This window comes from Lissotriton vulgaris, chromosome 8 (assembly GCF_964263255.1).
Source record: "Lissotriton vulgaris chromosome 8, aLisVul1.2, whole genome shotgun sequence".
Taxonomy (NCBI): domain Eukaryota; kingdom Metazoa; phylum Chordata; class Amphibia; order Caudata; family Salamandridae; genus Lissotriton; species Lissotriton vulgaris.
The window spans coordinates 1,312,849,568-1,312,866,162 of NC_141696.1; the positions used below are offsets into that span (position 1 = coordinate 1,312,849,568).

General features: G+C 46.9%; 1 protein-coding gene across 3 annotated transcripts in view; it reads left to right on the top strand.

Moving 5' to 3' along the window:
• GUCY1A2 (guanylate cyclase 1 soluble subunit alpha 2) overlaps positions 1-16,595 on the top strand; it is a 1,137,327-nt gene that overhangs the window by 804,560 nt on the left and 316,172 nt on the right. For all 3 annotated transcript variants that reach the window (XM_086933481.1, XM_086933483.1, XM_086933482.1), the window contains exon 6: positions 2,679-2,822. In XM_086933481.1, the coding sequence (XP_086789607.1) occupies positions 2,679-2,822 (144 nt within the window). The remainder of the gene's footprint in view (positions 1-2,678; positions 2,823-16,595) is intronic.

Sequence of the window (16,595 nt, forward strand, 5' to 3'; positions counted from 1 at the left end):
GGAATCATCAATGACAGCAAAAGGGATATGACTGTACAAGTCAACACCATCACTGCATTCTGCTTCCACACCCTGAAGAAGCTTAGGAAGATCTTCAAATGGCTCCCAAGCAACACTAGAAAAACTGTTACTCACACCTTAGTCACTAGCAAGGTGGGCTTTGTGAACACGCTTTGCGTTGGGATCGCCAAGCAACTCACTAGAAGTCTGAAAATGATCCAGAACTCAGCAGCCAGACTCATCCTCAACCTCACACACAGAACTCACATCACACTACACTCTCAGAGAGTCCCACTGGCTCCCAATACACAAAAGTGCACAATTCATACTCTCACACACATTCAAGGCACTACACAACTCAGGCCCAACCCACCTTAACAGTTGCATCCCCTTCCATCAGCAATCCAAATACCTCAGCTCTGCAGGACTCCTGCTCGCACATATCCCACACATACACACAACCAGATCAAGAGGACGGGCATTCTCTTTCATCACTCCTAAAGCATGGAACAGCCCCCCTCTTCATATCAGGGCCTCTTCTTCTATTCTTGAATTCGGCAGGAAGCTGAAGATCTCTTTTTTCAACTAAACCTCCTACATGCAAGGATGGGCACACACACCTGCTAATGGCCAGGATACCTTCACAGTTGATTGTGCGTTTTACAAATACACATAACAGAACATATGTTTAGAACCTTGTTCAAAATTATAATTGAGCTGAAAATTACAGTTCGTTTTTCACTCACCTTTGTCACCAGAGTCTTTTTTTCAAAATCTAAAACCATCATTTTACACTACTTTTTCTGTTTAGATGTATAATTTGGTAAACTGTTCAGGGCCTGTTTTTTCTATATTCTTATGGTTAATGGGCATGGTATTGTATTCACCTTTTACATATTGTAGGCTCTTTGGATAGAAACGTTATGTGAACAACACATAAAAAATAAAAATAGACACTGTTATTGGAGAGCTCTCCAGCTGCTTCCTATGTTTTTATTACACTCTGACACCTTTAATCCTTCAAGGAAATACTGTGAAAAATAAGGCAGGATAAGCTACTCAAACTCGTCATCCATTTGGAACTGATGAATTAGGAAACGTGAAAAAGGGAGAAATTATGCACATTTTAAAAAACTGCACTGCTGCTACTGAAGACCTACAGCCAAAATATTTCAAACTGTTTATCACCTTTCCTCTAATGTCACACAATTAACTTTTTTCGTATCACCGTTCACCTAATGATGTCTCACTTTATGAACCACCTCTGTTTGCATTAGCAATTTAGGTCTCACATTTTAATATATTCTTTGCTAATCTGTTTTTCACCATCTATTCCAAATCAAAGGTGCTATGGATTAGGGAAAATGGCTAATTGTTCATGGTAGAAAATGTATGTATGTAGTTTAATTTTTAGACCTAAGACAGATTTAAAGAAAATGTCATATTTAAGCACTAGTCCAACTCCACTTTCTTGTAATCAAATATGCCAATCATTGGTGGAAAAGGAATTTGAAAGTCTGTGCTGCAAAATGGAAGTAAACATTTCATCTGCTTGGCAAAGCACTAGAAATAAAGGGGCATTGTTATGCGAGCTTTGTGTCATGCTTGCACCACTCTACATGGTACATGTGTGATGCAAAGTCATGTTTTTGAAGCCACTTTGCGTGGCTTTGATTGACTTCAAAAATATGGATTTATGCAACACAGTGCAAATCGCTGCATTTCATTACTCTGCTCAAGGGAGTGGCTCCATGGGCACTGTGGTGGGTGGTCCCAAGTAACTCCCACGGTTTTTGGTGCAGTCATAGGTTTACCAAACCTGGCAACCCTGGGAATGCGCCAAAAAGATACACCTCCCCAGGAAAGAGTTAACAAGGAGAAATATGTGTATTTCTCCTCGTTTTTTCCTCTTTCTATGAGTGCTGCATCAAGCAGCACACATAGAAATAGAAAAAAGCCTCTCTGCATTGGAGATGTGCAGGAAGGTGCCACTTCATGCACAAAAACAACCCTGCTTGCAGCACAGGCACCCTTGCACCATGATGCACGGGGTGCCTGTGTTGGTGCTACATTGCCAAGACAGCGACAGCACAAGGGGAAAGGACCAGAATGCGCCACATTGGATAAATACAGTGCATTTCTAACATTTCCCTGTGAAGCAGGACAGGGCAGCAAGGTGATTTGCTGCACTGTCCTGCAGTGCAATACTTGGAAATATTCCCCAAAGTGTATAACTTTTTTCTAATTTAATGGTAATCAATTGACCAACTTTAGATGTATGTTGGTGTTAGCTTTGTCTAAGGAAGGAAATCTACAATGAAAGGCTACAGTATCATTCAATAAAATACATTATTTCCAATTTTTTGGGAGAGCTTTACAAGGCAACAGCTTTAATGCAGTAGTTTGTAATGAGCACGATAGTGCAATATTCAGGCAGTCAATGTATTCTTAATGTGTGATGGTAGCATTTTACATAGACCACCCGTGGGATAACGCTTCCATAGTTCATTTGCTGCTTACAATTAGCAACGGGAGGCCTCATTTTGAGAATTAATTTTAGATACTTTGTTTGCTCTAGTTAATTGACATGTCAATAGTTGTTTGTGCTGTTCAAGCTACATTTATTCAACTTTAGGGATTTTGATGCTTATGTTTTTCTTTTTTTCTGTTTTTTGCAGGTAGAGACAATAGGCGATGCATATTGTGTCGCTGCTGGGCTCCACAGGAAGAGTCTTAGTCATGCCAAACCCATAGCGCTTATGGCCCTGAAGATGATGGCGCTTTCAGGGGAGGTGCTCACACCTGATGGAAGTCCTATTAAGGTATAGTCATAAGGCATATTTTAATTTCAGATAATATTTATTGACTTTGGTATTCGTTGAAATACAATTACAGATGTGATTGTAAATGATAATAACACATGAATAAATAATAAATACGTAATTAAATCAATGGAGCACAAAAAGGCATATTTTAAAGTTGTTTTGATAATGTTGCCTTATGTGCAGTCCGGACACCTATTAAGAACTGAAGTAAATTGAAGTCTTGGAGTAATCTAGTCAAGTGTTGCTGTTTTTCACAAGGGTTGGTTGTATGTATTATCATTGATATAGCGTGATTGTTATTCCCTCCTGAGGCGGAAGCCGGGAGGTTGTGTTGTGTTGCTTATTTTATTTGTTACCTGCCTTATTGCATTTTTAAAACTCCAGCACTGCCCTTACCTGACACTCTGCATTATTTTTAATTATCGCAACGTTTAGACCTCACACGCTGATAGCAGCGCCACTACCTTCCATCTGGTCCACAGCTGATTTAAAAGCGTGGTACCCCTTGATCTTTCCTTGTGCCCCTCGGAGACCCGGACTTGCACCAGCCGATTTAGGGCTGAGACAGCGGGTTCCCGGGCGGGGTGTAATCTGTAGCGGCCATCTTAGTGTGGGGAAGCATCTCCACGCACCCTGACGGACACTATAAAAGGACTCCTTCGACATAGGCGCTTATTCTAGCGTGATTGTTATTCCCTCCTGAGGCAGAAGCCGGGAGGTTGTGTTGTGTTGCTTATTTTATTTGTTACCTGCCTTATTGCATTTTTAAAACTCCAGCACTGCCCTTACCTGACACTCGGCATTATTTTTAATTATCGCAACGTTTAGACCTCACACGCTGATAGCAGCGCCACTACCGTCCATCTGGTCCACAGCTGATTTAAAAGCGTGTTACCCCTTGATCCTTCCTTGTGCCCCTCAGAGACCCAGACTTGCACCAGCCAATTTAGGGCTGAGACAGCGGGTTCCCGGGCGGGGTGTAATCTGTAGCGGCCATCTTAGTGTGGGGAAGCGTCTCCACGCACCCTGACGGACACTATAAAAGGAAGAGGCATGACTCCACGCAGCGGACGCGCTTTGTGGGCGCGCCGGATCTGCGCCGGAGTCATGCCAGAGTCCTGCCCGTCTGCGCCCGTCCGCGACCAGACTGCGACCATGGCCACCCTCCATGCTGAGTCTGCCACACATTCCTTACTAAGGTATGATAGGAGTACTTTACTTGATCTAAGGGCACACCATTGTGATTTTTTCAATAACATTCCTTCAGCCCTTACTACTCGGTCTTTTCCGTGTATCCCCTGTAAAGCTGATCATGCAGATAGCTTTTCGGGGACTTTCTCCCCGCCTCAAACCTCCTTTCAATGTCCTTTAACTTGTCATAAAAAAACTTGCATCAAGGCAGGCCTTATTAACTGCTGTTCGCTTGTCAAACACTCATTGGACATAGCTCAATCCCTTATGGACAACAATTGGGATATTCTCTTCTTAACAGAGACTTGGTTAGGGGAGGAAACAAATCCCGCCTTATCTCTGGCTATCCCTCCTGAGTATCATATATCCTGTGCTAATAGACAAACTTCTACACGAGGTGGAGGAGTTGCCATTGTTTATAGATCTTCTTGGACTTTTGCTTCATTTCCTTATACACAGATAGAAGCCATAGAGGCTCTTCCTTTCTCCATTAAATTAGCTGCGAATTCTACTTTTACAGGGTTATTAATCTATCGCCCCCCCAAATCTAAAACTGCTTTTCTTCCAGACTTCCTGGACTATGTCCTCCAGGCTAGCCTTCGATATGCTAATTTCACCTTACTTGGTGATTTTAATCTTCATGTGGAAGACATACTTGATCCAATAAGCACAAATTTTTTTAATACACTGTCTGCTGGCGGCTTAAATCCTCTGATTTCCTGCCCTACGTATAAAGCGGGTCATACCCTTGACCTTATATGCTCCAATCATGTTGGTCTGACGACAGATGTTCCTTATCCGGTGATCTGGTCTGATCACTATTTTGTTCCTTTTTTGATTTTGTTACCCCATCAAGCGAGACCTCAAGTTTTAGCTAAAACTATGGGACGTAACTGGAGCAAAATTTGCCCAGAAAGCTTAAGAGCGCTACTGGCTTCGCAGAACCCCAGCGAGGCTACCGATTTGGACTCCAGGCTGACTAATTTCAATGACTGGATAACCTTGGCTATAGATTCAATCGCCCCAATCAGGCCGATTAAAACATATTGTTCTGTCCCATCCTCGCCATGGTAGTGGGACACCCCCGCGCCGCACGGCCACCAGCTGCTGCGTGTGCCCCATTGCCCTGCCTTACTACCTCGCTGCCTGTCTCGCTGCCGCTGACCACGCCCCCTCCTCCGAGCGGCGTGGTCCGTGCTCGCCTGCCGGCTGCCTGAACTGGTGTTAGTTTGTTTTTCCATCCATTTGTGCCTGTTTTTTCTTTTTGTACATCTGTGCGCGTGTTAGCGTTTTCCTTCCTGTTTGCCCGCCTACCTCGCCGCCCTCCGCTCTCCCTCCCCGCTTCCCGCCACCGCCGCTTACCCCGCCCCTTTTTCTCTTCTGTACCCTCCCCGCTCCCGCCTCCCAGCTGCTCCGCCCACCCGCGCACTTCGCCTTATATGGCGACCGTGCGAACGCGCAGCTGTCACGCGCAGCGGGCGCGCCGTTTGTGTGCCAAAGGCGCGCCAAAGGTAAGCCCGTCTGCGCCCGTCCGCGCCTGGACCGCGCCCAGTGCCAGGACCCCTGGCCCTCGAGGAACCCGACCAACCCGCCTGACGTACACCGCCGCCACCCTCATCGCACTCAACACCGGCCGAGTCTCTGGATGCTGCAGAGCCACCCCACGACGCGTCCATGGACCCTTCAGCTGCAACACCTGCAAGTTCACCTGCATCCGGACCTGCCCGACACCAGCACCTGCCATGCCAAACACCAGCAGCACCCACCTCAAGTGCATCCTGCTCAACACCCGCTCCGTCCACAGACACGCCATCGAACTCTGGAACCTCCTCGACACCACAGCCCCCGACGTTGCCTTCATCACGGAGACCTGGATGAACGCCTCCTCAGCGCCCGACATCGCCATCGCCATCCCAGAAGGATACAAGATCACCCGGAAGGACCGCAACGCCAACCAGGTGGGAGAAGGCATCGCCATCATCCACAAGAACACCATCCGCATCACGACCAGCACCGACAACACCCCACCCTCCGCCGAACACCTGCACTTCCAGATCCACACCGACCCGAAGACCACCCTCAGAGGCACCCTGATCTACGGACCTCCGGGACCACGCACTCAATTCAGCGAGGACATCGCCGACTTCGTCAGCCCGCACGCCCTCCCCTCCGCCGACTACATCCTCCTGGGGGACTTCAACTTCCACCTGGAGAACAACAACGACTGCAACACCAGCACCCTGCTCGACAACCTCGCCAACCTCGGACTCAAGCAGTTGGTGCCCACCCCCACCCACCTCGCCAGACACACACTCGACGCCATCTTCTCATCCAGCAAAGACATCGCCTTCAGCCACGCCACAGAACTCCACTGGACAGATCACAGATGCATCCACTTCACCTTCAGAAGAACGACGACCCACCACCACCAGCAACAGGTTGCCCGAAGAAGCTGGAACAAGATCACAGCCGACCAGCTCGCCGCTTCCCTGAGCCAGCACCCTCCGGCCAGCTCAGCAAACCCCAGCCAGGCCGCCGAGAACCTCACGAAGTGGATCAGCAACTCCGCGGACGAACTCGCCCCACTGAGGACCCCGCCCAGCAGACCCGGCAGTAAGAGAGCCCCTTGGTTCACCGACGAACTCAAGAGCTCCAAGAAGAACTGCCGAGCCCTCGAGAAAGCCTGGAGAAGGGAACCGACGCCGGACAACAGGACCACCCTCAAGCTCGCCACTCGGAAACACCACCAACTGATCCGCAGCGCCAAGAAATTGGCTTTCAGGAACCGACTGGACAACAACGCACACAACTGCAAGGAACTCTTCAACATCGTGAAAGAGCTCTCCAACCCCAACGCCGGAAACAACGACATCACCCCTTCGCAAGACCTCTGCAACTCCCTCGCCTCCTACTTCCACAACAAGATCGCGGACATACACTACAGCTTCAGCACTCAACCGACGCACGCCACGACCGCAGCAACGCCACCCACCACCACCCTCCGCACCTGGACCCCGGTCAACACCGAAGACACCATCCACACGATGAACTCCGTCCACTCCGGATCTCCGACCGACCCCTGCCCTCACCACGTCTTCAACAAAGCCGACGCTGTCATCGCACCCCACCTGCGGGACATCATCAACACCTCATTCGACACCGCCACCTTCCCCGAGAGCTGGAAGCACGCCGAACTCAGCGCTCTACTGAAGAAACCTACAGCAGACCCCACCGAACTCAAGAATTACCGCCCCATCTCTCTACTCCCGTTTCCAGCCAAAGTCATCGAGAAGACCGTCAACAAGCAGCTGGCTGCCTTCCTCGAGACGAATGGATCCCTCGACCCATCGCAGTCCGGATTCCATGCCAACCACAGCACCGAGACCGCCCTCATCGCCGCCACTGACGACATCCGAGCCCTGATGGACAACGGGGAAACAGCGGCCCTCATCCTCCTAGACCTCTCCGCGGCCTTCGACACGGTCTGCCACCGCACCCTAGTGCAGCGCCTCAGCAACGTCGGAATCCAGGAAAAGGCGCTGGAATGGATCGTCTCCTTTCTCGACGGAAGAACACAAAGAGTCCGCCTACCACCGTACAAATCAGAGGCCACCAAAGTCATCTGCGGCGTCCCTCAAGGATCCTCACTGAGCCCGACTCTCTTCAACGTCTACATGAGCCCCCTCGCGGCCATCGCACGCCAACACAACCTCAACATAATCTCCTACGCCGACGACACCCAGCTGATCCTCTCCCTGACCAACGACCCCGCCGCCGCCAGAGCCAACCTGCACGAAGGGATGAGAGAGGTAGCCGAGTGGATGACGACGAGCCGCCTGAAGCTGAACACAGATAAGACGGAGGTCCTCATCCTGGGCTCCTCGCCCTCCGCTTGGGACGACTCCTGGTGGCCCCCCGCCCTGGGCACCGCACCCAAACCGACGGATCACGCACGCAACCTGGGTTTCATCTTGGACTCCTCCCTCTCCATGACCAGGCAAGTCAGCGCCGTCTCCTCGTCGTGCTTCAACATCCTGCGCATGCTTCGGAAGATCTTCTGGTGGATCCCCACAGAGACCAGGAAGACCGTCACCCAGGCCCTCGTCACCAGCCGACTGGACTACGGCAACGCACTCTACGCCGGAACCACCGCCAAGATCCAGAAGAGACTCCAGCGCATCCAGAACGCCTCAGCCAGACTCATCCTCAACATCCCACGACACAGCCACATCTCCGGACACCTAAGAGACCTGCACTGGCTCCCGGTCAACAAGAGAATCACCTTCCGCCTCCTTACCCACACGCACAAAGCTCTCCACGACCAAGGCCCGAGCTACCTCAACAACCGAATCAACTTCTACGCTCCCAAACGCCACCTCCGATCCGCCAGCCACGCCCTCACCGCCGTCCCACGCATCCGCAGAGCCACTACAGGAGGAAGGTCCTTCTCCTACCTGGCCGCCAAGACCTGGAACTCCCTCCCGGCCGACCTGCGCCTGACCCAAGACCACCTCTCCTTCAGGACGAAGCTCAAGACCTGGCTGTTCGAGCAGTAGCGGCACCCCCCCCCCCCCCAAGCGCCTCGAGACCCTACGGGTAGGAAGTGCGCTCTATAAATGTCTTTGATTGATTGATTGATTGATTCAGATGAACTTCGACAATGTAAGTCTGCCTGTAAATCTCTGGAGAGACATTGGAGACTTTCATACTCTATGGAAAGTAAATGGGAATATAAATCTGCATTGAAAAATGACAGGAAAAGGATTCTAGAACACAAAAGAGCCTATCTAGAGGAGAAAATTAATAATGCCCATGGCTCAACCAGGGAAATTTTTAACACTGTCAGATCCTTTACAAACCCTTCTGTTCTCACACGTCAGTCCCAGGCATCCCAATCTCTTTGTAATCGTCTGTCAGACTTTTTTGAGGAGAAAATTGCCACTATCTATGATTCTTTCCCCGGTAAAAATCTTACCAATACAGCGGATAATCCCATAGCCCTTTCACAACCCCGTCCTGCTCCATCTCAGATCTTTTCAGAGTTCGATAAGATTTCCCTTGACCGATCACTTTCGGAACTCTCTAGTTGTAGATCTGGCTCGCCAATAGACCCCTGGCCTGCCAAACAGTACAAAGCCCTTGCCCCTATATTCAATCCAGCTCTGAATAGTATTTGGAATGATTCCCTGAGCACCGGCGTCTTTCCGGACTCGTGGAAACATGCGCGCATCATCCCTATTCTGAAAAAGGCTGACGCTGATCCTAATGAGCCAGCCAATTATAGGCCCATTTCACTGTTACCAGCACCTGCGAAGATATTGGAACAACTGGTACAACAGCAGCTAGCAAAGTTTCTGGAAACACAAGGCTTACTCCATCATTCACAGCATGGATTTCGACAGGGCACCAGTACAGAATCGGCATTGATCGAGATGGCGGATGCGGTTCGATGGAAATTAGATACAGGAGCGAGGGCGGTGTTGGTGCTGCTGGATTTATCAGCAGCATTCGACACCGTCTCTCACCCTGTCCTTCTCAACCGTCTCCATTCGATAGGAATTCAAGGCTAGACCTTGAAATGGATGTCATCTTCTTGTCCAATCGCACCCAGGCAGTGTTTACTCCCCCTTTCACCTCAGATAGTCGCCCGCTTAAATGGGGAGTCCCTCAGGGCTCTTCCCTGAGTCCCCTTCTTTTTAATGTTTATTTTACCCCTTTGGCTGAACTGATTGCCCAGTTGGGAATCAAAGCGACATCATACGCGGATGACATCCAACTGCTCTTTTCATATGAAAATATCTCAGATACCACATTCGATCCACTAAAAGATTGCCTGCGTAAAGTTGCAGGTTGGATGGATAACAACTGTCTACGATTGAACGCGGGAAAGACAGAGGTTCTTTTTTTCCATCAATCATCCCCGCTGGACTCCAATTTGTGGTGGCCACATGATTTAAGCTCCCCCCCTACTCCTAAAGAATCTGTAAAGCATCTCGGAGTCAGATGGGATTCTGCTCTCTCCTTTCACAATCAAGTTCATACAGTCTCTGCCGCCTGCTTCTCTAAAATAAGGATGGTAAAAAAACTGATTAACTTTTTACCCAGCAATACAAGAAGAACAATAGACCAAGCATTAATTACATCACACCTGGATTATTCCACTGGCCTGTATGTTGGACTTGCCGTAGGCCTCTGCCATCGGCTTCAAATTGTACAAAATGCTGCAGTCCGATTAGTATGCGGGATTTCCCTCAGAGAACATATTTCCCCCCATCGCCGCTCTCTCCATTGGCTACCTATACAGAAACGGGTTGAATTCAAGGCACTTTTACTGGCCCATAGGGCAATTAAAGGGCAGGGTTCGGCATATCTTTCCTCCTGCCTCCGCCCATACAAAAATATCAGACCTCTGCGATCAGGCTCCAAAAATCTCCTCACTATCCCGAGATTTAAAAAGACGCGATCAGGAGGTAAAACTTTCCAAATCTGTGCCGCATCTCATTGGAATAAACTCCCGCAGTCAATTCGATCAATTCAGGAGGAACTCCCCTTTCGTAGGGCTTTGAAAACTCACCTATTTTGCTAAATCCTTATGGAGTAAGAATCATTTCATCCGCTGGAGCGCAGGGACACCCCGTTGGGGTAGCTGTGCGCTATAAAAGTGACACAAAATAAATATAGCATGGCATGAAGTGGCTTGGAGCAGAGTACTGTATGTTAATGGGAGTGCTGAGAAACCTTCAAGATCGTGTCCATCAATTGGGAATTTGCACCTTTAAATTGAATAATGACATTACATTTCATAAATTTACAATGGCATCACATTTCACAAATATTTACAGTTTTAGGCAAAGGGATATTAATTGATTTGCCTAGAATCACACTCTTTTCTATCAAGTGGCAAAGCCAGGATCAGAACACAGGTCACCAGGTTCAAAAGTCAGAAGCTTAGTCACTAGACCACTTCATTGTGTTATAGGCAAATGTGTGGAATAGTCCCAGACTTCTCGGTAACACTTAAAGTTTATAACCATTGTCAATATGCTCGTATGAACTGGAGCGGGAAACGTATTTTCTTTGTTTTTCGGGATATTATCGCCTCTTATATAATGAGTATTGGAGCAATGTCAGAAAGATTTATAGAGCAGACCAGCATATATGAAAGTTTTAGTGTCCATTGGGATGGGATATGCTATGCCTGGAATTGAACATTAACCTTTCGTTTGATACATTAAATCATACTAACAGCTATTGTTCAATTGAAGCAATTCGCAGCACTGCTCCATTACAGTCAGATGATTTCATATTCTGAAATGCAGTTATCCTTATAGCCATATTACGTTTTTGTACTGTTCCCATAATGAAACCACTTTTTAAAATGTGGAACTGGAGAAGAACCACTGTCATTTTATGTATTTATTCTTGTGGTTCGTGTTGTGCAAACATGGCCCAAGGGTAATGAAGCATGTTAAAATAAAATACATAGTTATAGGTGTACATTTGCAAGACATACATAAATTTAAACATGTAAAAATAATAAGTAACCAGATGAAGCGTATACAGATGCAGTAAAAAAAACAAAAGAGGGTCAAAAAGGAAGACTGCATTTGAGAGTAGGAATGAAATAGATATGGAGGGTAAGAGAGGAACAAACTAGGGGGCCCATTAGGATGGCGGGCGGATTGCCTCCGCCAGGGTAGCGGTGGCCACCGCCACCCTGGCGGAGGCAATCCGCCCGCCATCCTTCCCTGCATTCCCCCCCCGCCATATTACGATGGCGGAGGGGACCGCAGCGGTGACAAACACCGCCCGCATGTTTTCCGCCCCGGTCGCCTTGCGGCCGGGGCGGAAAACCAGTAACATGGTGGCGTGTCTGTTAGACACCGCCCGCCATATTACAATGCTCTGGTATCAATGCCTTTCCGTGGCGGAAATGCCGCCACGGAAAGGCATGCAGTGTTCACTCTGGGGGCCCCCTGTGGGCCCCCAGAGTGAAGTACAGGTGGGGGGTGCACATAGGGGGGTACCTCTGGTACCCCCCTTCATTTGCATATACAAAGCGGCAGGCACCGCGCGGTGCCTGCCGCTTTGTATATGCAAATGCTGACATGCATTTCTAGCATTGTGGCGGGCGGTGCTGAGCGCTCCGCCCGCCACAATGCTAGAAATGCAGGATGTGCCCGCCACAGTGGCGGGCACATCCTAATGCCACCCCCGGGACCCCCGCCCTTATGGCGGGCGGTCCCATTCCCCGCTAGGATGACGGGCGGACAAAGTCCGCCCGTCATCCTAATAGGCCCCTAGATGTACATGTAAGGTAGAGAAAAATTGAGAGAAGGAGTGAGTAAAAAAGAGTAGTAAAGAAAACAAGGGTTAACCGAGGTAACAAGTCACAAATAGAATTAATTGGAAATGTAATTAGATGGTTCCAGCCTGGAAATCCCTGTCCAAGCGAAAACATTTCAGATCTTTCTTGAATGGTAAAGAGAAGTATTAATTTATAAAGCAGCGGGAAAGAGTTCCAGACTCTGGTTGCACAGCTAGAAAATGATTGAGCCAATAATGTTTTGAATGCAGGGCATTCAAATAGAAGCGTATATGCACTGCATTAGCCTTGCTACGCATTCCATTTTTCAGCCAGGTAAATAAGGGTCCCTCTGTGAAAAACTTTACATGTGATCAATGCTGTTTTGTACATTGATCTAGCTTCGGGGTAAGGCATTGGAGTTTTTGTTGAATGGGAGTGATGTGGTCAAATACGACAAGGTGGGCTACTGTGTGCCTTAACTGGTGTGTGGCATACTGTAAGAAGCTCGACTATTATTTTAGATAGGGGCTCCAATGGCAGCTAAATAAAACTACTCTGGGTAGGTCAAAACATAGTTCTGGGAGACTCTCTGCTCGATCTCCAATACCTGTGACGCAAGCAGCAGGCAATACCTGGAGAAATGTGTTCTAATTTCAAGCAGTTCCTAAAAAAATTTAAGAATGAAATACTTCACAATAAAATGCAAAAACTTATTAATGAAAATAGAGAGCAAAAATAATTAGCAAAAAGACACAAAGATCAGCATAAGGAGAGAAACAGAGGTAGGAATTGTAAACGTTTTTAGGCAAACAGCACGTAAAAGGTGGTCAAGCATTATGGTAAGGCAACAGTTCACAGTGGATTGGGATTTAGGCACAATTTCAGGCCATCCACAGTGGAATGGGGGTCGGATACACCAAGTAGATTATCTGGGTCAAAAGTTTTACCTTCAAACTTAGGGGCCGATTACGATGCCGGACAGTCCTAAGTCCGTCCGGCATCATTCTGGAACTGGAACCGAACAACCTCCAGTCGTCGGTTCCATTCCAGGAATTAGGATGTGAACGAAACCTGTTCGGTCGCATTCCTATACTTTGCTATAGGAGCATGCATTCCGAATGGAATGCATGCTCTCATGACAAAATGCTATGGTGCAGTTCATCCCTGCACCCCGATGCAGGCACCTCAAGGTGCCTGCCACCTGGTGCGGGGGTCAACAGGGGGCACCATAAGTGCCCCCTAGGCTGCCATTCGGCAGCCTTGCACCCATTGGGGCCATGCTGGGGGCCCCCAAAACCGTTTCCCACTGCCTTTTTGTGCTGGAAAGGTCTGCACAAAAAGGCAGAGGGAAACTGCCAACATAATCCCTCGGCCAGAAAGAGGCAGCCGGGGGATTACTGTGGGACTTCCGAATGGCAGACAGGCTTTCCAAGCCCATTGTAAGCCATTTGGAAGACTGGTTCGGATTCCCTTCTGATCGAGCCCATCGAAATGGCTCGGTCAGAAGGGAATCCAAACCAGTGATTACGATGCGGGCAGGAGGACTCCCACACGTGATCGGAGCCCTCCTGCCTGCATCGTAATCGGTCCCTTAGTCTCCATCTTTTGGGAAAGCTTCTGGTCTGTCTTGAATTGCCTAAATCCTCAGGGCAGACTTCTGGGCATAAAGTCTCTCTCCAGCCTAGTACCTGCAGAGTATAGCCCAATATAGTCAGCTAGGTCCTCTCGGATTCAGGCATCCTTCCAATTTGTGTGTCTTTGAAGTAGGTAAACAGGTGACCAACTGCTTGACCATTAGAGAGCAGTTCCAATGTACAAGACATGTTTTAGAGGCGAAGCACAGGCACTTTCTTACTGTTTAGCAGTGGTATCCTACGCAGACTTCTAAAGCCAGCACAACACAATGCAAAACAATTTGGGTGAGCTGTTCTAGCGCTGTGATATCCCTCTGGACGAATGTTGCGCTCTATAAGTACAATAAATAAATAAAAATTGACCACGTCGAACACAAACAGAAAGGTCAAAGAGAACAGTAGACATGGGAATCCAGTGAAAAGAATTTGTAAAACATGAACAAGTACAACAACTGCAACTTGGACTGAAACCTGTGTGGAATTAGTTTAGCTTTCTATGTAGACATTTTTCTACATAGTATGTATTTTATATGTGGGTCAAATGCAGTGGCTCGGAGTTGGAGACCAATTTACACTGGGGTCTTTTAGGAGTTTGTATGGGATGTATGTAGCACTTCATGCTTCCAAAGGCCACTTCAGAGAATGAGGAATAAGTAACGAGTTTAAACTGCTAGTACATGAAGCGATTTCCACCACCTTTGAATTTTGTGATAGACCTCTTACAGAAAAAGCTATAGGTTGTCTTTTACAGACAGGGGGTGACTTTGTATGGCCGTCCAGAGTATGCATCCAGCTACATGCAATAAGTGGCCTTCAGGTATCATTCTGCTATCCATTAAAACTAGCGAAGTAATTTTGAGAGTTGGCACGGATCAACACATTGAAGCCCTAAAGATAGGTGTGACCCTTTTTAATTTCGTTCTGTGGGTATGCATACTATGATCTACTTGTTAGTCAATCTCATTGGCAACTAACATGGGAGACGAAAGCTTTTTTGACATATTTATGAGTTTTAGGACTTGGTGATTATTCTAAACACTTTTTTTTGCTATTTGCATTTATATGTAGTTTCTACGTTGATTCATGTTAATATAATTGCAATTATATTTTAGATAAAAAAATTTTAAGCAGAGAGCTCATATAGTACGTTGCCAGAAATGTAATACTTTATCTTCTTGCTTAAGAGGACAGTTACATTATGTATTCTCTTCTTAGTTATTAATTAGTAAATTATTCTCAATGTATTCCATGACTAGCATAGTAGTATTGAGATGCACACGGTATTTTAAGTTTTTTTACCGCTTTTAACCTGATAATATTTTTTTTCAATAAAGGTTTATTCATACAAAGTAAAGCTAGTTTCATATTGTACTTCACTTATAGGATATTTGTTAGTCTAGATGGCCGAAGGAAATATAATGGCTGTGAAATCTTTTGTTTAAAATAAATTGTTTTATACACCACATTGTGAAGCCCATGTTAGATGTCTTCACATCTCACATGGGCTTCGATTGGAATTCATGGAGCACATTATCAAGCCCATTATCGCCGCTTTATCGGCAGTTTCCTGCCGATAAAAGCGGCGATAATGTAACGCCCATTCTTGATAATATGCCCCCATTCTTTATTAAAGTCCTTTCACTTTGCGCCGGGCGTTTATCTTGGTTCAATAGGCTGCTCGTCAGACTTTGGAGTTTATGTGCTGCAGAACATCAAATACTTTATCTATTTTCAGAATTTTGCAGTGTATATGCTTTTACGGTAATCGCATTCTTTCGAAAATTATCAGACTTCAGAACAAAAGAGAATCACATAAAGCTTTAGCACAGAAAAATCCTTAATTTTGACTCATTATTTTGCATTCTAAGCAATGTTCGCCTAATTTAATGGCAACTAGGGTAACCGTGCTTGTTTAAAATCCTCCACATCTGCCTTGTGCACAGAGCATAGTTTTTTTCTATACATATTAAATAACTGTTTCGTACACTATCATCCTTACATCACTTACTGCGTTATTATCAGTATCACCTAAACATTTCTTAACCAAATTATATCTCTTTTAGAATGAGAAATGCTGAGCCTTGAACTTACCATGGAGTTATCTGTGTTATTTTACCTCAAACTATGGAACTAATGATGGACACTCTATTGGGAAAATAATTTACATTCTGGGATACATTTATATGTTGAGCTCCATTCTCTCTATGTATGTATGTAAATATTTATATAGTATTTCTATAGCACAAACCTGTTCAAAATGCAGCGGAGCCATGTGCTATGTCAAAGACCAGCATAAAGTCCTTGAGTGATAGGAGAGGTAGCTGGTTTGTGGACTCTTATTGCATTGTGATGTAGTGTTCTTAAAATGATGAACCATCAACACTTTCTCAAATTAGAGCAACATAGCAGTGGTCCTCATGGATTGAGGAATGTTCTTCCGGATCCTGAAAGGGGGTGCTTTGTAGAATATGCATGTGGTTTTGATGATGGGACAGGTTGGCAAGGAGAGCAAATGGAGTTCCAGCAGAAAGGGAGGGATGTGACCATAATTCTTCAGACCTTAGATGAGATGTGCTGCAGTGTTGAGGATGCTCTTAAGGGGTGCTGGTCGGGACTCTAGGAGGCCATGGAGCAGGG